Genomic DNA, 20,916 nt, shown 5'->3' with positions numbered 1-20,916 from the left:
AGGGACATTTTTCCTCTCCCTGTATTGTTTTCAATACAGCTTAAACATTCAATTCCTAGGAACAACTGTATCTTCCAGACTGAATACCTGCAAGAGGCTACCATCAAGCAGCAAACTGGCAGTGGTGTGGAGCCGGGATCTCCAATGTACTACCTGCGTGGCTTCTGGGTTTGTTCAGCAGGTCCAGTCCTAGGGACTTGTGGTATCAGTGCTTCCTGTGCCACGTGGGGAACATCTCTAGAAGAAGCCATCAGCCTTGTCCCACCACAAAACTGCCAAAAAGTTATCAATGAACAAATTTGATTCACAAACTGTTGAGATTAGGATCTTGGTAAAGCGTGTGTCAGCTTCAAGACATTGCCATTACCATGTGTAACCAGCCATCCTTGGGACTACGAAGAGTTCATCAGTGGAAGACAACCAGTCCCAACAGGAGAGTAAGAGAGAGATAACACATCAGTAAAAGGTAGTTAAAGACTTTGTTTTAAGACCTCCTGTGGTGAACAGATGTCTCCTGCAGCTGAGTGACTAAGCAGTTGAACCACGATATGGACTATGCTAGGATGTGGTTTGCAAAATATTTCTCACTAGTTCTGTCTCATTTGACTCAAGATATGATCAGAAGGAAAGCAGACCTAAAATCTTCCAAGCGTTTGACCAAGACTCATTTCACAAGTAATCTGAAGTTGTGATTTTCTCTTACCCTCCCATGGCAGTTCTTTCACTCGCTTTAACTAATGCGTATTTGTGCTGGAGGTCCCATCTGGGAAAGTCTTATTCACAGTAGCTTAGAGGGAGAAGATAAGAGAAAAAAGAAAAAGGCCTGAGGTAGTCAGCAAGTGGGTCTGGACCCCTATCTGCTTCTATCTCTTTGTAAAACTGCCATTAGGTTCCTATGCAACTGGAATGCTTTGGAGCACATTACTGCACAACTTAGTTTTGCATCTAAAAGTCAAGATAACACGGCCCCTGTTGGGGTGCTACTTTAGTTTCCTATATCTACAAATCAATGTCATAATATGCATTTTTCCGTGGAGCACAAGAGGATTCCAATGCAAGTTAATTTTATGCTGAATTTATAACACATTATGGCAAGGGAGGCCCAGCTCCTGAGTCTGCCATGAAGCATGCTCTCCATGCCCAGTTTTTACTATTTCTGCTGGTCTTGGCTGCGTGAGAGGTGCCAAGCTGCCTGCCGCCTGCAGATGCATGATCCAGAACTAGCAGACACCTACAGCAGCACTTGAGCTCACAGACACGTGTCAATGTGGCACAGTCAAGCAGCTTGGACCGTTTCTGCAGTGCTTGCTGATCCTCCTGGTTATCTTCTAGCTTTCTCAACTAACATAAATTGGCATGACTTCTCTTTTCCTGCTCATTTGTGCCAGTTGAAAATCTGTCCCAGAGCATTTATAAAACTGTTGTGAAAGACAACGCTTGACAGTTCATCTGAACTATAAATAGAGTTGGCTTCGCCTCTCCCCTGAGAGACAGATAGTATTACCACCAATAACAAAAAACATTCAGCTGTCATGAGACAGGCTTAGAAATTAACAGTTTGCCATGCAAACATACACGCACACATGCAAGTAGAGATTTTTAGGTACTTTTGGGTCACATGTCCAGTTCTTTGTCTATAGGAACAAAGATTACAACTTTTTTTTCTTAAGTAAAAAGTAAGATTTTTTCAGAAGTGAAAGAATACCATCAGTTGAGAACTCTTTAAATCACCAAAACTCACACAACTTGCCATAATTTTGTGAACTAGCAACACTATTTCCTAGCTACTTCTTATTTTAGTGATTTGCTCAAAAAGAAAATCTAATTTGAGTTGAATGCTAGACTGACTAAGCTTTCTGCTATGATCTGTAAGCTACAGCCTATGTGATGACCATACTTCGATTCTTTGCTACCTGAAAGTCAGATTGTGTTTTTGCCATTTTCTTAAGTTGACTGGAAGAAGTTTAGTGCACACACAACCACTGATTCAAACTCAACTATGCGCAAAATAACTGAGAAATCTATATTAAACTTCCAGTATTACACATACAGTTACAAACTTCCCATTCATTCAAGTATTTTGCAAAACAGGATTTCACAAATGACAGCAAACTTGCCCCTGAACTTCTCACTGGGAAATTAAGTGGGATGATAATTTTTTTTTCTATACTGCAGTCGTGCTCGGAGACATCACATAACTGAATAACACACCAAGGAAGGTTTGCCCGTGTGTTGTGCCATAAGCAAAAAACACATCCTAATCTCCAGAGATCTCAGATTATCAAGAAAGGGCTCTTGCTTTTAACCTACTTCCAAAAACCTATAGAATTGTGTATCATATTATGTGTACACACAATTGCGTGACAACAGTGTGTCATAGCTATGCCCCATGAAATGCAAACTTTGGGCATGTTTTGAGTCATGAAAACCACATATTTCTTACTGTAGCTCATCACTGTCCACTGTAAATGGTGGCCCTGAAACATAAGTCCCTGCAGGCTGCAGGAAAGGACAAAATACATTTCACCATTCACTGCAGCACAGGAATACACATTTCTGCCATTCCTACCTCTTGGTGAGGCAGGGTTGGTAAAGATACACAGGAAGAAATGCCTCTCCCCAAAAGGCATTGAGCTGCACCACCACTAGGGACAAGCCATCAAGCCATTCCCAAAAATGTCTGTGCTGCGTGATTCTGGCAAACGGAGAGATAATAGTTTATTTCTGCTCTTCCCTGACTGGCCTGTGTGGCAAGGAAGTGATGGCACAGCTATAGAGGCACTTCCTTGAGTAGTTCAAGACACAAGATCCAAACCTACTCAGGAGACCAGCTGCACTTTCAGGACATACTGCTATTGAAAACCGAAGAAATCAGATTTCAGGCTGCTCTCAGTAATAGTAACAGACAGATTTGCTTCCAAAATATTCTAAGTGATCTTGGCTGCAGCTCTCAGGGAGGAAATAAGAAATGTTCATTTTGTAATCTGGCCTCATTATAGCTCCTGTAGATCCCTTATTCAGAAAGGAAACTGAATCCCACTAAGCGCTCTGTGTGCAGTGAGATACTGACAATGTTCTGGCCCTTTGCTCCTTTCATTTCATTGCATTTATTCTGAGAAGAGGGGAAAAGGTGAGTCCCAGTGCTGATGGTGTGCTCTGACCCGTAACTCCAGTTAAGCCTGTAGGGAAGGGAAAGGAGAAGTTTCCTTCATCTATCTTTGGGCAAGCAGATATTTCCTAGTTTCACTCACATCACTTTGAATAACAATATATTCCCTATTTGGTAGAGATTCAGCTTCTAAGACATTGAAATAATTTTTAGAAATATACAAAATATTTTTACTCTAGATCTGAAATAGCTCTGAAATGCCCCTGGCTTTCAGGAAAAGGCTAACTCAGGCTTTGTTATGCAGCATCAGCCCTACAGCTTTGGTGGCTCTTCCCTTGTCTGCATCTATACAGTAACCACAGGCTGCTGCGGTTGTGGCACTGAACTGTGGATCACTGGGATTCCTGCTGAACAAACCTGTATTTACAGAAATACAGAAATGCGCTCGGTCCAGCACAACCATAGGTGCACATAATCCCTGATGACCAACAAAGCCTAGCTTCTCTGGAAAGCTGGCTCTGAACAAGCGTTTAGGAAGCTGGCAGCTCTCCCCGTGTCACGCTCCTGGCCCAGGTTTTTTTTTTCCACCCTGCCCTTTTTATTCTCCCGTTGCCCTTGCAATGACCTGACGTGCTCCCTTTGTGCTCAGATGCTGAGCCAGTGTGACCTGCTCGCTCAGCACCGCTGATTAAGTCCAACAACAACATTTTTTCAGAGGGTCTGTCCCAACGCATTTCATTGGGATTTTAAATTCTTTAGATTTCATTCAGCCCATGTGCACCAGAGTGTCACAAGGCTCTGGGCCCGGCTCAGTTAGTCCTGGCCCTGGAAGAGCTCCAGCATCCCCAACACCATGCATATGAGTATTGCGGCAGGAAGGGATGGTCTGAACAGAGCAGGCAGCCAAATAAGGAGTCACCGTGGCTCCCTGCTCCTTTTAACATACAGCTGGCTTGGCAAGGATCCCTGTGGCCATTGGCCATAACTCCAGAGACAAACATCAATGCCCAGAGATAGCAATCGCTAACTCTGCTGATAGGTATCGCTGTGACGCTGAATGGCAGAGATGAGCTCTGAAGAAACTAGGGTCTAGCTACCCTTATGCTGAGTTACTTCCGCAGTCAAATGCAAACTACTGATTCAGCTCTCCCAGGTCCAGGGGAAAGGACTGCAGAATGACACAAGGAAAATTCACATAGGATTTTTTTGCCCACTACACTGCTATCCAAACCATATGAGGCACCTCTGCCCCATCAGAGCACTATCATGGCTAACATGGCTTGAAAACATTTAACCACCTGCAAGTTGCACTTGTTCTATTAGCTTTTAATTTGTCTCTCTTTGCTCCTCTCATCTGCTCCTGACCCTCCCTAGGATAACAGCAAACAGCCTGACGGAAAATAAGCAGAAAAGACGCGAGGAGGGATAGCTCTGAGACAAGAAAGGAGAATGGAGAAGGCAAATCCAAAGAAAAAGCTCTGGATGAAGTAGGTGCTGCCCTGAACATAGGAGGGAGGAGCTTAAAACCAAATGCAGAAGCAAGCAGGATTTTAATGTCAGGATTCAAGGATGAGGAAGAATATGGAAGCAGCAGCAGCGCTCAAAATGAGCAGAAGGGGGAGGAATGAGGAAGGCAGGAGAAAAAATAGCAGAGCTCGATGGAAGACAGGTTGTCAAGACTTGCTTTCACACAGAAACATGGACAGAAAGCCATGCTACTCGTGAGGTTCTGCTCCCTTATTTTTAAAATTACACACTGCCTCCTAAGCTCTGCAGACATTTATGTAATATGTAGAGGAGTCAAAAGCCCAGTAAGAAATCTTCTGCTCTGCTAGACATGCAGACAGGTAAAATATCTGTGCTACACAGTCAACAGGGTAGAAATCTGCATTTCCAGACCATTTTATTAACATTTTTGTCTTTAGTTACCACGAGTTAGCTGGAACTCAGTAAATCTTCAAGAATGGAACCACTTGCAAACTGGGGTAAGATCTTAGATCCATGACCGTCTTCTTGTGTTTTTAGCAGCTCTGACAAAATGAAGCTAACTTGTTCTTTAGTTTTGCAATTACATGAATTCAACTTATAAGCGATCTCAGAATGAAATGTATTTAATAAAAACACATGCCTACTAGCAAGTCTGGGAGGATCACACTGACAGAAGTACAGCTCTGTAAAACATTAAAAAATATGAATTTTCAGGAAAGTATATTGCCAAGGCAACAAGCCAGTCCAAGTGGGGAATTCTGGGGCAACTATGCTATTGGCACAACAGAGCATCACCAAACAGGGTCTGAACTTTGTCTTTCATCCTGTCCAGCTCCTACTGACTACCAACAGGGACTTTATAGCAGCCTACTGGTACTTAAAGAGGGGCAGGAAAGCTGGGGAAGGATTCTTTATGAGGGAGTGTAGTGATAGGACGAAGGCTTTCGGCTAAAAGATGGTAGACTGAGATGAGACATTAGGAATAAATTCTTTCCTCAGGGTGGTGAGGCTCTGGAACACACTGGCCAGAGAAAGTGTGGATGCCCCATCCCTGGTGGTCAGTTCCAGGTTGGATGGGGCTTTGAGCAATCTGATACAGAGGCAAGTGTCCCTACTCATGGCAGCAGGGCTGGAAGTAGGTCATCTTTAAGGTCTCTTTCAACCCAAATCATTCTATGATTCTATGATAACTCAAAATTTGATTTTTGAATGGACTGCATCCTTGCAGTTCACTTCTAATAATTTCTACTACCTTCATCTGTTGACAGAAAAGGCAAGCACTGCTTGCAGGAACATGTCAGTCCTTGAGGAATACCTATAGACATCAGTTAGAGAGCACACGAGTGTCACAGGTACTTACTGTTGTAGAGTGCAAACTTCCCACAATGGTCTTTCCCCAGAAGAGAGACAAAGGAAAGCCATTCATTTGCTATGAAAGTTAGAAGCTCAGCTCATGATCTGACACAAGAGAAATCTTGACATAGCCAAGTGCTGCCTCCTTGGCTTGACCTAGTGAACGCACTGTGCTTGATTTTGACAGGGTCCCTCAACAAGGGCCCTTACAGAAAATAAGCTGTCATGAGATGACAGGAAAGGCTCTCTTAGGGATTAATAACCAGCTAAAAGGGAGCAAGAAAAAAGCAGAAATGGTGAGTAAATCTATTCAAATAGCACTTCAGCTCTTTACAAATGACAAAGGGGCTTCACAAGTTATTACAAAAGGACCAGGGAATGAAACAAGGAATACAAGTGCCAGATCCATACCCTGCGTGGGCATGTCTCTTCTCCCTTCAGTCTCAAAAAGGCAAACTGGAGGAGATGCAGAAAATGCAGCAGGAAAAGGACAGCTCCCATATAAGCAACAGTTAAACAGACAACAAATTTTCAGCATGGGCAAAGAAACAAACAGGGCTCAGACAGTAATGGGACAAAGTCCTGGAATAGAAAGCCATCAAAGCAGAGCTGCAGACAAAAAGCTCTGAGGCAAGCAGCCTCTCAGCTGGGAGAAGGAATACATGAGAAGAAATATTAGTACTGTTTGCTCTTCCTCATATGGTCCTCCTGTTGGCACCTGCCGTTGGCCACTGCCAGAGCTTGGGTACACTCCTCCATTGGCCTTTGCTCCTGTTCAGAGTGCTTGAGCACAAGTCCTGATCAGTGGGAAACATCCAAGTGAAAAGAAAGTCACAATGCTGCCCTCTGATCCAGAGGGAAGACATCATCACATGAAGGCATCCTTCTCAGAGCCAGATCCCTGTAATGAAGAGAGCAGTAGCAAGAGTGAGGACAAGAAGGCTCTTCAGAAAGCATTATTCTGAATTCCCAGGACACTGGATGGATGGGGAGAGCGGAGACATGTTTTTAAGTGTTTTTGAGATGAGCCGTGAGTTAAATTGGGTGGCTGACAACAGCTAGGAGCAATAACTGTTCTCCTTGCTGTGTGGGACAGTGTTTGCACAGATGCCTAAGGAGGGCTATGAAAGCTATGATTGCTGTAAAGCCCTGTTGCAAATGTTGAAACTGACACCAGTAACTCACATCTAAAACTGTGAGGGCTCAGCAAGAAGGGGACTTGAGATGGCCCAAGCTTAACTGCTGCTTCTATAGTCAGTCCCTCTTAGCATGCTGTCACAGGGGATCCCTGCGGGGACATTACCACATAGAACAGTGCAGGCCTGGGAAAGAGGCAGTTCAGCCCAATCCTAAAGGAAAAAATTTTCCCATAGGAAAAGCATGCAAACCACCCTTCACCCACTGAGAGGGCAGGGTGCAGCATGTCCATGCAGATGAAGCAACACTGTAAGCAGATGAGCAATTGAGGAAGGCATAAAATGCTCCACCCTGAGTCTACTTCCTGAGTCCTTTGGTCAAAAGTCGTGTATGTCATGGAGTAAAAAAAAACAGGGAAAGAGGTGGGCAAAAGAGTAAAGAGACACTGCCTCTCTGTAAGGGTATTTTTCTGACAGGATATGATCAGGCAGTGGATGGCAAAAAGATGCAAATAAACAATTTCTAAGGCCAATTCCAAGATTTTGTCAGCTGAGTCAATACAAACAGGAGGTAAGACTCTCAGAGGATGATCCTTCTTCTTTATTACTTGAAAATTATGTTAATGCCACAGGCTTTGAAGACAGATATTCTTAAGCCAAATGACTGAGAGATGAACTGACTGGCTCTTCTGTCAGAAAAAGGAGTAATTCAGCAGTGATAGCAGCTCTGGATAAAGCTCCTGTGTATCAGAACCACATCAGGAGACGGGAATCTTCTAACCGAGCACTGAGGAGGTCTGCCCCAGCTCATGTCGCCTCCTTGCACAAGGCACAGGAACATGCCCAGGGATCCTCAGGGTTAGCTCCCTTTAGTTTGGTAAGAGAGCTATGCCAGGTGGAGAAGTTGTGCGTGTAGTTTATAAACTTCAAAATAACATCAAGGCTTGTTAGAATTTCTGGGGTATTTAGTGGTATACCGACTCACATAGTCCTTTACCCTCTTTGTGCCTGGAAAACTCAAAGCAAAAGGAACTTCATAAAGGCTGCGGGAATCCAAAGAAAGCCATTCTTCATACACCTCTTTCCGCCACATGATATGATGAGAGAAGAAATTCATCTAATTACAAAAATAGCCTAAACCTGTCACTTGCTGTTGGTAGCCATTGTTGTAGTTAAAATAGACTATGAACTCTGTAGGACAGCGACTGTCTTGTTTGTTTTTAGAGTGGCCAGCATGCCAGGGCACTGATCTCTGTGGGACTCTCAGTGCTTAAGCCTGAATTAGCCTAGCTACTACACAGTTATTTAGCTGAGAAAAGACAAGATGTTACCACTGAGAAGAAGCTATAGACCTAGCAGCCAAACTTGTAAAAAGCATTGTGGACATCAGCATAACAATCTTTGAAAATACAATGCAGATTAACATCTGCCTGCAGAAATAAGTTTTCTGACCAGCTATGAAACTTTGCTCCAAGCACTCAAATTATAAAATTGCTGGTTTGTGCAATCTCACCCTCTTACCTGACATCATTCCCTCCGTGGGCAAAGGATCCGAAACAGGCTGTTAAGATCTGGAGGAAGTGGAAAAGCAGATGGACCTGAGACGTGTCCTTCTCTTCCTTGTCCTCTTCCACAGGATCTTCTGGGGGCCTGTTAGGATCTGCGAGTTCAGAGGCCAACTTCATTTCCACTCCACCCTCCTCCGCCTCAATTTCTGCCTCAGCCACTGCGTTGCAATAGCTGGAGTAGCTGTCATAGCGAACTCGTTTCTTAGAGTAGGACACTGTGTCTCCTACTAACTTCTCACTGTCCTCAGGAGTTGATGTATCTGCTGCCTTAAATGAGGAATGCACAGGCATGCCACAGATAGCAGCTGTATAACAAGTATAACTATTGTTGCGTCGTAACAGTTTGTAGTTGTTTTCTTGAGCAGGCTTCTCATCAGTGGACCTGTCCAGGTGCATTTTGTGTAGCAAGTCTTTGTATAAACCTGAGTCTTTGTGCACAGTGTGATAGACATGGCCATCACTCCTCACCTGGCCATCAAAGCTGAAAGTGCCATTAGAGACAGGAGATTTCACGGAGGTGTGCGTCATAGAAAAGGCCCTTCCTAAAAACAGCAGAGATTTAGAGATGTTATTTCTATGAAATGCAATTTTGAAACCCCCTCCCACTTCACAAGATGAAAAAAACAAGAGGAAATGGCTAGAAAAAAGCCATCACAGGGTATGGGACAAAGAAGGCCGATTTACAATACATGCTTTGAATGAATGAAGAGTTAATCTACTGCAAAATAAATTCTCCCATCAAAAGTTGGGATTGCATCAAAAATATATTAAAACAAAACAAAACAAAACACATCTGTTCCAGCATTGGGTCTTCTACAAACATGTGGGAGGGCCTGCAGTAAGTCATTTTAGGGCCTGCCACTAAAATGTGATATTTGAAGTCCAAGTCCTCTAGTTTTTTGAAAACTCGGTTATGTAAAAATTCCTTATCTGTAAAGTAAGCTCTTTTCTAAGGTTTTCTTTACTTTGAATATGTGTAAGTATGTCAGGAAAGGTGGTCTTTCTGCAATTTGATATGGAATATGAAGCCACATTTCAAAAACACCTATATTTAAAAACATTTACACGACTCAAAAATAATTTATCAAAACAGAAAACAAAAAGCTCATGTTCTGCAAAAAATATTTCCTCAGCTACTCAAATATTTTATATACTTTATTTCTATCAACATAGTTATTCCTACCAGATACATTTCACATCAATGTCTGCTGTAGAACACATATCACAGCTAAGCCAATATTTCTGAAGAAACTCAAATTACCACCGTGAAACATTCAGAACTGTTTTATCTGGTTTTGAACTGGAAGCTCATGCTCAGAGAGCTTCCCACCTTAATTTCTTTGATTTTGTGAGAATCAGCTGAATACCTCAGGCATTTACTTACCAAATTACGGGGTTGCATAGACATTAGTAAAATGATATGAGAGTCAGCAGACTCCAAGTGGGTGGGAGAGGGGTGATGCCACCACATAGAACAGAAAGGGCTTTATGCACCAAGCATACCTCTGATGAATGTATGTTCAGAAAACAATGAGATTTTTCTAGCGGACATGCTCCAAATGCTCATACATTCGTCAACTAAAACGCAAATCTTTTCATCTCCCGCTAGTAATCTTTATGCTGCATTTAACCTTCAAACATCAGCTGTTTATGTTCTCTGTATTTTTCCACTGCTTAAAAGGATAGAAATATCATTAAGAACAGCAAGTAGGCAGGAAGGAAAGTAAGTTCTGCTTTCATAAAATGCACAGGCAGCCAAACAAAATGTAATTGTTTTCAGGCTCTCTAGAAAATGTCACTTGTAAATGAGAATCTTTCTCCACAAATGGCAAAGAGGGATTAGAGCTGAACATCCCAAACACAAACTTATCATTTATGATAGAGACTTATGTGCAGCAAAACATGCTATCAAAACAAGAAGACTGTCGTGTTATCTTAGTTTCTTACCATAAGGTACACGGGGATGGTTTCCATTTGCAATAGTATCTGATGCCCCAGCAGCTTCTGTTACTGAGCCAGTAAGGGGAACTGAGCTCTCATCAGATGCTTTGGCACCGGGAAGCTCTTTAAAGACTGATGTTTCTTCATCTTGAATTTTATCAAGACTTTCATCTGATATCCTTGACAGTGCAGCATCTTTCTTTAACCGGCCTAAAGAAATAACAGCACTGTAATTCTAAACTCAGCCTCTCTGTCACACTGCTTATGTTTCCACTGTTTGCATCAATGGAACAGATCCATGTGGATACAATAGCTTGGCTCTGTTTCTTACACATTATTTATTTCTAACACTTAGCTTTGTTAAATTCATCTGAGAAAATGGTAAAGCATTCTGTAACTCCACCAGCATAGGTGCCTGAAGTGAAACACCAAGCTGCTCATTAATTAATGAAACCTGAACCTTTTCTCTGATTTTGAAATGCTATATTTGCTGAAAGTAGCAAAGCAAACAAGTAAAACACTGTAAAAGTAAAAGCTGCGATCAGTCCAGCTCACTGTGAAGTTAGTCACTTGAAGATAATCATTCTGCCAGATTTTTCTCTTAAATATTTCCTTAACAAAACATAAAATGGATTATATTCCAGGATTTATTTTCCTGTTTCTGCTAGACTCTGGAAGGCATAAGCACTGCAATAGATTGCCTAAAGAGGTTTTGAATTTCTCCCACTGCAGGTTTTTAGGAGCAGGTTACATAAATACATGAGGAACAACTTCAGCACGCCCTGCCTGTGGGTGAGGACTAGACTAGATGACATTTCAAGGGCACTTCAGTTCTGAAATGAAACTCTCCACAATTTGAAATCACTCACATTTCATCAAGCAAGTACTTACTTTCTATTTTTCTCTTCATCCAGGGGCATACAAAAATCCAAACTAAGACAGCAAATACTAAGGACACGCCGAGTGATATTAGAGCAATAGCCCACATTGGCAGTACCAGTCCAAGTACTGTGAAGACAAAAGTAAAACCCAAGCAAACTGTAAATTAACTTGACTTATTTATCTCAAGCAGTGGAACAGCAGACTTGTGAAAGCCCATGTTTGCCATGTATTCAAACCCAACACGAATGAGCTGCTCATTTTTAACACGAATATGTCAGATACATGCAATATTCAAAGGTCTAGTTGACCTGCTAACATCTATGGGACCGATCCTCCAAGCAATTTGTTACCCCTCCGTGACCTCATTTCCAAAGAAGTCAGTGGCAAAACATCCATAGCATGGCTACAAAACTAGTTTGTCACTACTGTATATACTAATGCATGTTCAACTCTGTTAAGTATTTACCTGACCTCTGCTCTGGTCAATAAAGCCTGCTACTTAGCTTAATCTAAGTCATTATCTGCTTATAATAATAGCTTCATGTGGTACTTCTGAGCAGAGGCTCCAGTCCTGCCATGTGAAACCGTGCAAACAACTTGTACTCCTTTAAGATCACCTGGCTTCCATTCTCTCAAGGTCTCCTTGCTCTTATTCAATTAACCAGTGTGATCAGGCCCTTGATGAAGAAAGAGCCTGGACTCTGACCCTTCTGTCCCATCCATGCATGCTTATCTTGCAACTTCTGCTGTTGATTCATACTTGTTCATAAACGCTGCCAGGGTAGAGGCGATGGAGAATAGACATATGTTGTAAACATGTATTTTCTGAGTATCAAAAATGGAATCCCACCTTTTCACTCACACACTTTAGAGACTGCTAAGCTGAAACAGAAGGGACATTAAGATTCTTATTTCATTTATTTTGCTTAATGAGTCACTGCAGACTGCCTGACCTACTTCTGCAAAACAATTAGTCAGGAAATGTTGGTTATACAGCTGATTTACTGTGAAACATCCTGGATATCCATCCAATAAGGATTTTGACTTAAGAAAAAAGATTCCCTCAAAGCTTCCCTCAAATTATGCTTCCCTCAAAGTGGGAACTTTGCAAGCTTTTCATTAATTTCACTAATGCTACGGTATCAACCACAGTTTAACAAATGCATTTGTCTAGTACATTTAGTACAGCGTGTTTTAGAGAAAACAGATTCCCATTCAGAAAAGGTCACTTTCTAAACCTATTTTCTTAATTCAGGGGGCATGTTAAAGATTGGAGTCTCTTTCCAATTGTGTGATCATTCACTGCTCCAGGGCAACAATCTAATCCAAAGATAACGTTCAGTGACCAGACTCTTCAGTAATGTATTTGAGAGAATTGAACACTTTTTTCCCAAACTGTCTTACTGGAAGGTTATCTTTAAATACTCATTGCTTAAGTAAATTTAAACATGAACACATAAGTGCAAACATATAAACATATACATGCAAATAAAAGTATATAAATATAGAAACGTTAAAATATATAAATAGACAAAAATAAAAAGACAAATATAGTTAAAGTCATGAAAATGAGGTAGTATTTCTTTCTACTAAGTTGCAATGAAAACACAGCACACAAGAGAGAAGATGTATTAAATGCAGAAAATACTTTGGGCTCCTTATCGCTGAAGGGAAATAAAGAAGTAAATTTAATTAATAGGCTCTGTGCCAGATTCATCAGAACCATGACTCTGCTGGTTTCAGTGGAGCTTTAGCATTAGATGGAGTGCACACAGCCTACCAGACTGCTCTGGACCCTCCCTCCTTGCTCTATGTATTTGCACACTCAGATGTATGAAGCCGAAGCTGGCAGCTTGGTATTTCCCTTTCCTCTAAAAAGGGAATTGTTTTATAGCTGTGCCCATCTGCGCTAAACAGTGTTCATGGGGGAATCACAAAAACACAAGCACAAATAGAAGAGTGTGCAAGTACATGCTTTACTGTCATGGTTTTATAATTTTGTCCTGCCCTGATTAGCTCCTAATGAAAGAAGGAGCAATGCAGTGTTTACAGCTACCCAAGAGCACACTGGTGGAACACTGTTATACACAATGAATGCAACACCACAACTGCAGGAAACCTCCCAGCCATGCCTCTGGCTGCAGACAGCTTGCTCACCTGGTGCCCCCGTGTACATGATGGAAAACACGTTAATAGCAATGGTAGCAGCATAGAATACTGGAAGTGCGCGAAGACCATTGGGCACGGGGTCTTCCTGCAGAAAAATCAGGAAAAAAAGGAAGCATTAGCTAGGTTTTCCAACAGATTAATAAAAGCATGAACCAACATAACGAAAATACATCTTCCCAAGACAGTGCCAGGCACGTAGAGCCTTCAGGAGGATGGTGAGGAAAGGATGTTGACCTGGATGGCTGCAGTTGAACCTCCAGAGATGGTCTTGGCAAGGACCAGTATTTGGGGAAGCCTGACACTGTTCTTGGGCACCATGGGTTGTAGCTTCAGGTCTGCTGCAGACCTGTTGGTTGACCTGGAGGCAAGCTTCTTTCTGTGAGCATTTTACTTTGCAGGGGGCTGTCCTAGCTGCCAAACCAAGCACTTTAACTGAAGCAGGCATGTCACCATGCCTTGCTGCCCAGCACAGAACTCAGCAATGGACACAGCAGGCAAGCAGCTGTGCAGCCTTGTGCCCCTGGTGCTCACAAGCAGAGGCTCAGCTGACAGTGCTGAGGAAACGCACCATGCAATGTGTGGAAAAAGCCTTTGTGAAAAGAGAGCTTTGGCCTTTTGATGGGCTCTATGTAGCTGGGAAAAGCCTGATGAAGCCAAGGGTTGGCTGGTCAGATTTTCTTTCCTAAAGTCATGCAGAGACACGAGGGGTACGTGCACAAGGGCATGTTCATCTGATTTTGATGATTAATTTCACAAGTTGTGAAGTTTTTGAATGGGAACGTTTTCCCTATAGTATCTCACCCTTTATGCAGATAGAGTCATTTTAAATTCAAAGCTGTGTCCGCTCAAATTTGCCACCTGCTTTTATCACTGCTGTTTATTTACATCAGAACTAAGGAATGATGAAGCTGAGGTTACAGGTGGTGCTATTTATAGCAAAAGAATTAGTTCCTCGTCTATTTAAGTTCCCTGCATAACCACTAATATGGTATCCCTTATTTTAGGTCCTTGTCATGTGCCATACCACCTATTTTAGCAAGTTGAATAGTGTGAGAGAAATGAAAAGAGTAGATAAAAGTGGTCTGGTTTCCAGTCTCACCCCAGCTGGGTGGGAAGAAAGTCATCTTCCACACCAGAGATATATGGACCTCAAAGCTGACTGAGGTCACTAAAACCCATTGATTCAGGTTTCATGAAAATCTGGTAAATAAACAGATGCCCATCTTCTAATGTCTGATGCACAAGAAAACCAAAGCTTAAAACTTCTCTGAAATATTAATGAGAATATCTCCCAGTGAGAACTATTCTTTATGAATAACAGTTTGAATTGATACCATGAAGCTAAGTCAACACTGAAATATTTGTACTAATAAAACAGCAATGTCAAAGTATAATCTTTCAATGAAACAGAACATTCAATATTAATTAGCTTATGATGCACTCGCATAGCGCTTTCTAAGCCTCAAATATGTGTTTTGTTACTTAATCTGAGCTTTCAGAATTGCTAAGAGCAAACAGAGTTCCAATGGCTAGGTAAAGAACGACTGGTCTCCTATCCAAAAAGCAAGCCACAAGCTTTCAACTCTGTGGAAATGTCCACACTCAAATGACAGACCAGAACACAGCATTTGTAACAGGCACTCATTGTAACGATGGAATTTGTTTACCTTCTTTAGAATGAAGAATCTAATCAACACAAAAAGTACTCCAGACATCAAGCCGGACAACAGTGGGGAAATAAACCAAGAGGCAACTGTGTTGAAAAAAAAAAAAAAAAAGACAGAAAAGAACATGAAATATATAGTATAATATACTTGTATAATAGTCAAGAAGCTAGTAGTCAATGAACACTGCATTCAAAACTGTTCTTGTACAACTGGAATGTTTCGGATATTTACATACAACTGGCGCAGCTCAATTTCTACTGACACTCATGAAAGTCAAACTACTGTTAGGCACTATTAGAAACATCAGCCAAAAGATTTCCAAATAACTTTGCAAGTTTAGTTATCAAATTAATCAGGAAAAAATTATCTGAGCTGATGCAGAGTTGACCAACAGAATTACTACAATTACTACAACTACTTCCTGATCGCCGTAACTGTGAAGGGTGCAAGCAAGCGGCAAGTAACTGCATCTAGCAGGATGCCATGTGGCTCACAGGCTAAGAGTCTCAATTTCCAAAATGCCACAGAAGAACCAATTGCAGAAAACAATGCACATAGATTTTTTTGTGGGCAAGATTTGCAAATGTTCAGAGCTAATTTAACAAAAGTGGGTGGCAAAACTCCCACTGATTTCAATAAAACAGGATTAGGGCAAGGCGCTGGAAATCTCATCCAGAGTCACTTACTGTTTGTGACATGATTAACAGGTTGATTCTGCTGTCATTCTAAGCTCACTAAAAATTTCATTTTGCTTTCACAGAATTAAAAAAAAAAAAAATACACATTGCTAAAACTTCTTTAAAGCTTCTTTAAATTCCTGTGCTTTCAACCTTGAGTCCTTTTAATGCAGGATTCAGGATGTGACTTGGGTTACAAGGCTTCCAGAACAATACAGAAACCTTGACATCCCTGCTTGGTGGTGCTGATGGCAGCAGTGGGAGGCTGTGATGTAAACATATGCTGTGCACTCAGCTTTCACCTTCCTGGATCTGGTGGGTGGAGACACATGACTATGGGCATTCATACCGCTCAGAGTAAGAACAAGGTGGTGTGAGCTGCTACAAAAAAGCATTAGAAGAGGAGGAGTGTCACCTTGAAGCATGTCTGGGAGGCAAAATGTTTCCTCAGCTTACTGCTGGGAAAGCACAACTTGCACTTCACCTTTCTTCAGGGCTGGCCAGCAGATGCATTGCAGCCCTCAGGTGGAAAATAATTTAAAGAGGGAGTGCTGCCAGTACAAAGCATGCTTCCATGAAGGCTTCTGCAGTCAGTGCACACCTTTTCCCAGACCCTCCCACATAAAAGGGAATGGCAATTACCAATCTTGACAAGCTGCATCCACTGAACTCCCTGTGTGCCAATTGCAACGAGGGAAAATCCAATAGTAGCACCTACAATGCAATGGGTCCCCGATATTGGGAGTTTCAAGAAAGATGCAATCAGCTGCCAAACAGCAGAACCTGGAAAGTGAGGAAGGGGAAAAAGCATAAACTGTACACAACAATAGTAAAAGAAATGTCACACAGAAAATTCTCAATGACATACCCTTGTTCTTTCACAAGCACAGCCTACTCTCCACATGCACAAGAGAGATCTCCTAGAGATAATTTTGTTCCTTTTCTGACTCCAAAAGTAGATACTGTAGCAGTCTAATGGCATCTCTGAACACTGAATCTTATTTATGATTTTTTGTTACTAACAGCACAACGCTACACAACAGGACTGCTCTTTTTTGAAGGCTTTCACTATTTTTCACTACTGTTCATCAGACTGAACACACAAACAGCTCCAGGTATGCATCAAGCTTAGAAAACCTCATTCTCTAGAAGCAAACCTGGAAGCCTCCAAATAACCAGTGTCAGGAGCCAGCCATGGCTTCAGTGATGAGATACCCCAGCTGCTGAATTCAGATGCTACCAGAGAAAGGCTCAAATCCTGCCTCAGGGAGCTTTCATGCCTCTTCTCAGTGATGTGCAGCCACTATCCAGAGTTCTCTACAGGATAAATTGATTGAGGAGGGAGTGAAGATGCTCACTGTCTTCATTTGTAGCTCACTGCAGCACTGGAGAATTCAGGCTGTGGGCAAAAAGATCCCTAGCACCACAGAGAGGACCTTGTATTCAGTTTTGGTTCAACATTTTGATGGTTAGATTAGACCACAGCTGGACAGCAAGCCCAGCAGCATGCAGCTCCACACTGATTCCTTTTCATACCGCAGCACAAAAGCTCCCCTTCTCCTCTTGCAGTGGGGCTAGTGTGGCGACATCAAAATCATCTGAGCCATGACTCAAGTTTTCTGTTTATCTTGTTGAATATTAGAGAGCTCTTACTAATATCTCTTCTTCATCTTAAGACTTTGTGGTCTTGAGACAAAATCTTAATACGTTATGAAGCTCCAAGGTGACAGCAATCAAAACTCAATGAGAGATCCCATATTTTCAGGCTCATGCCATCAGTCTTCACAGATCTGAAGCAGACACAGGTGATAAAGCAAGGCTGCTGAACACACATTGTCACTCAAATCCCAGCCTCCGTCCTCAGTTACAACAAGGGAGGATGGTTTGAAGATCTTGAAATGGAGTCTGGATACTTAACAGCATTTAAAAGCACTGAAAAAGAGCTGTGATGAGGTTTTTCAGTTCCACAACACACACATGAAGAGGGGAGAGAGCAGGGAGCCAATTACTGATGCCTTCAGAAGTTGCACAAGGGCTCCAGTGCAAGGAACGCAGGGGTGATGCTCAAGATGAGGCATGGTGAAGGAATAGTCTTGAGAGCAGAGGCTGGTAGAGAAGACAGAGGGAAGGTACAGAGAAATGAAGAGAAGAATGAAAGGTATACTTATAAACAAGTCTCAGAGACTTGTTTGTCACTTCAAACAAGCCATTATATGGTCAAGTTTCTGCCTTATAAATACCAAACCACTCAGTCCTGCCAGATCAATCTGCTGGCATCATATGCACTGTGGAAGTCAACCAGGCTGTAAAACTGATCTTTCCTGGGGCAATATCCCAAAACAACTGGTAGTCCTACCGGTATTGGAAATTCTAGATTGATCAAGGAACACCTGCCCTTTCATTTTTTGGCCTTTCTTCCCATACACTGTAACAAAAATAAATACACTCTGAAACCTTTGACATGAACTTAAAAGAGTTCAGCAAGTGGAAGTGAGGTGAAAGGGAACACACATGGTAACATCTCTGAAGAGCCAAATGAACAAAGAGATAAGTCAGCCACAGACACATAACTGCACCAAAAAAAAAAGTCATTCTGAAAAACAGAGAAAATGCTTCCAAGTCACAGCTGCACTACATATGTGGAGAGACGGATGGGGTTTTTCATTGGGAAAGCAGGGAATATGGCACTATTTCTTATTTAATCAATCCAGAAAACAAACAGGAGGGAAAGTAGTGGAGGACTGATAGGTAGCCTAAGAAGAACAATGTGTAGTCTAAAGAAGTTAAAGCAAGCATGTTAGAGTACAGAAGAAAATATAAATTAAGCCAGAGCAGGACTTTCCGCTGGGGCTTGCAATGCCCTAAGGCAGACACCTAAACTATCAACATCAATCCTCAACTCCTCTCCAACGAAAAACGCATGTTTCCAACCTTGGCAAAACCAGCCCAGAAGCCAGAGGGCTCATTAGAGCTTGTCCTGGCCCACAGCATGAATGCTCCAGTATAAAAGCATGCTACAGCATCCCAAAAATAAGAGTCCCAAATATTCAAGCCGCCAAAAATCAACATTTGAGTAGGCTACAAATTACAAAATGCTACATTACAAAATGTAAATGCAGATTATGTCATCCCCAGACAATTCCAGTGCTCCTTGCTTCCTTCTTGCTGACCAGGTGGTTGCTCTGAAAATCCCCATCTGCTGTCTGAAAGCATCAAGAGATCTTCCAGTAACATCTTGAAAGAGGACACTGTGACTGTTGGTCTCCTCCATACAGCTGGCTTGTGGAAGCCTCATTGAAATTCAGAAGCTAACTCTGTTCATGGAAGCATGACCACAGCGCATAAGAGAACAGAGAGAAATGTGCAGAGGAAAAAGAGGGAAAGTAAATATACGGGAGAGAAAACACGGAGAAACTATTGTACATCCAGAGGAAAGCTGAAGGTGGATTTGAGGAAAAAAATGGAACCTGCAGTTGGTAATTTGTGCTTAATTCAGAGATTTAAAATGTGGGATTTATTCTTAATGCCCTTACTGGAGGAAGGGAATGCAGCCGGTCATGAAGTTCACACAGGCTTACGTAAACACACATGCAAATAAGTTATTTTCCTTGAGCCTCTGGCCAGTTGCCTCCACAGGGGGCATAGGGGACATAAAACATTGCCCAGACAGGATCAGGACATCATGAAGAGATACAGAAAGGGGAAAAGACTCATGCTCTGCAGGTGGTGGTCAGGAGATGTAGGTCACTTACGTCTCACACGGCGTGGGCTGCACTCAGGTGCAAGTCGGAAATGATGGAGCTATCTCAGGAAGAAAAGGGTAAATACTGCAAGCAGAATGACACTCCTCAGTCATCCCACAGCTTGAGGGCAAGAGCAGGAACCTGCAGCTGGCCTTGCAAAGCATCAAGACAGAGGAAGCAATGAAGATCAGGCGTGCTGAAGATGTTCCTTGCGGTTGCTTTGTATGAGACAGCAGCTAATCGGCTCTTCTTCCTCTTCACCAGGGAAGGCAGCCAGTCCTCTGGAGGCTCAGGTGTGGTGAAGGTCGAAGAGGAGCATCGCCCCTCTCACACACACCAAAATAACCTCAGTCCAGCCCAGAAAGTGGCAGTCTAAGCCCATCTTGGTCCATTAGAATTTTTTAAAAAGTGCAGAAACAGGGGAAAAAAATACATGTAGTAGATCTCTGTATGGAATCACCTATTTTTTGTGCAGGTTCTGTTTGAAAACTTTGGGGAGAGTGCTGCCTGCTTGCTGTATCCTGCCCTTTAAAAGCAGGTTTGCTGTTGATCCTTATGGGAGCTCTCCAAAAGCTCACAAAGCCTCTTGCATACAAACAAAGGAGAAATACCAGGGCTTAATGTTACTTACCTCAGAATATGCCACTTGTTCTGAACAGAGATTAATTTAACTGCAAACAAAAGTGTACAGAGTAGACTCAGAGGTACGCAGAACTGCTGCTGCTGGTTTGAGTTAGAAAAAGTAAAAATGCCTTTAATGTGTGACCATCTATCTTTATTGCTCCTTGAAGTTTTGTCATGGGGCAGGATTAAGCATATGATTAATTGCAATCAGTCAGCAAAACCACCAGTTTAAGCAAATATGCTTCATTTTCTTTCTTTTTTTTAAAAAAAAACTACTTATGCAATTGCTTTAATACTTATTCACTGTAAACCTTCTGCAGGATTTTCTCTGCAGTCACAAATGGTACGCTGACATATTTTCCATTTACCACAGTATAAATCTCCAAAGTTTTTTTTTTTTAGGTACTCTAGGAATACATATATACGATCCATTGCATTAAACATTTTTTCCTCTATTAGTTAAATAGCTGAATAGCTGGAAAATGAAAATGATTAGAAGTGTTACTAAAAAGTAGGAGCCTAAAAAGGGAATGCAAACCCCTCTATTTGCACAAAACCA

The 20,916-nt window shown here is 42.0% G+C and overlaps 1 protein-coding gene and 1 long non-coding RNA gene across 8 annotated transcripts in view; one reads left to right on the top strand and one right to left on the bottom strand.

Moving 5' to 3' along the window:
• LOC107051772 overlaps positions 1-8,608 on the top strand; it is a 45,730-nt gene extending 37,122 nt beyond the window's left edge. The window contains exon 3 of the long non-coding RNA XR_006939256.1: positions 4,484-8,608. This is a non-coding gene — a long non-coding RNA (uncharacterized LOC107051772). The remainder of the gene's footprint in view (positions 1-4,483) is intronic.
• SLC20A2 (solute carrier family 20 member 2) overlaps positions 1-20,916 on the bottom strand; it is a 57,549-nt gene that overhangs the window by 9,246 nt on the left and 27,387 nt on the right. For all 7 annotated transcript variants that reach the window (XM_046940073.1, XM_046940074.1, XM_046940072.1 and 4 more), the window contains 6 exons: positions 16,633-16,773; positions 15,314-15,399; positions 13,635-13,731; positions 11,487-11,603; positions 10,602-10,805; positions 8,608-9,196 (listed from right to left, as the gene is read on the bottom strand). In XM_046940073.1, the coding sequence (XP_046796029.1) occupies positions 8,608-9,196; positions 10,602-10,805; positions 11,487-11,603; positions 13,635-13,731; positions 15,314-15,399; positions 16,633-16,773 (1,234 nt within the window). The remainder of the gene's footprint in view (positions 1-8,607; positions 9,197-10,601; positions 10,806-11,486; positions 11,604-13,634; positions 13,732-15,313; positions 15,400-16,632; positions 16,774-20,916) is intronic.

This window comes from Gallus gallus, chromosome 4, assembly GCF_016699485.2.
Source record: "Gallus gallus isolate bGalGal1 chromosome 4, bGalGal1.mat.broiler.GRCg7b, whole genome shotgun sequence".
NCBI lineage: Eukaryota > Metazoa > Chordata > Aves > Galliformes > Phasianidae > Gallus > Gallus gallus.
Note: the sequence above shows the minus strand (reverse complement) of the source record. Positions and strands in the feature narration are given on the sequence as shown.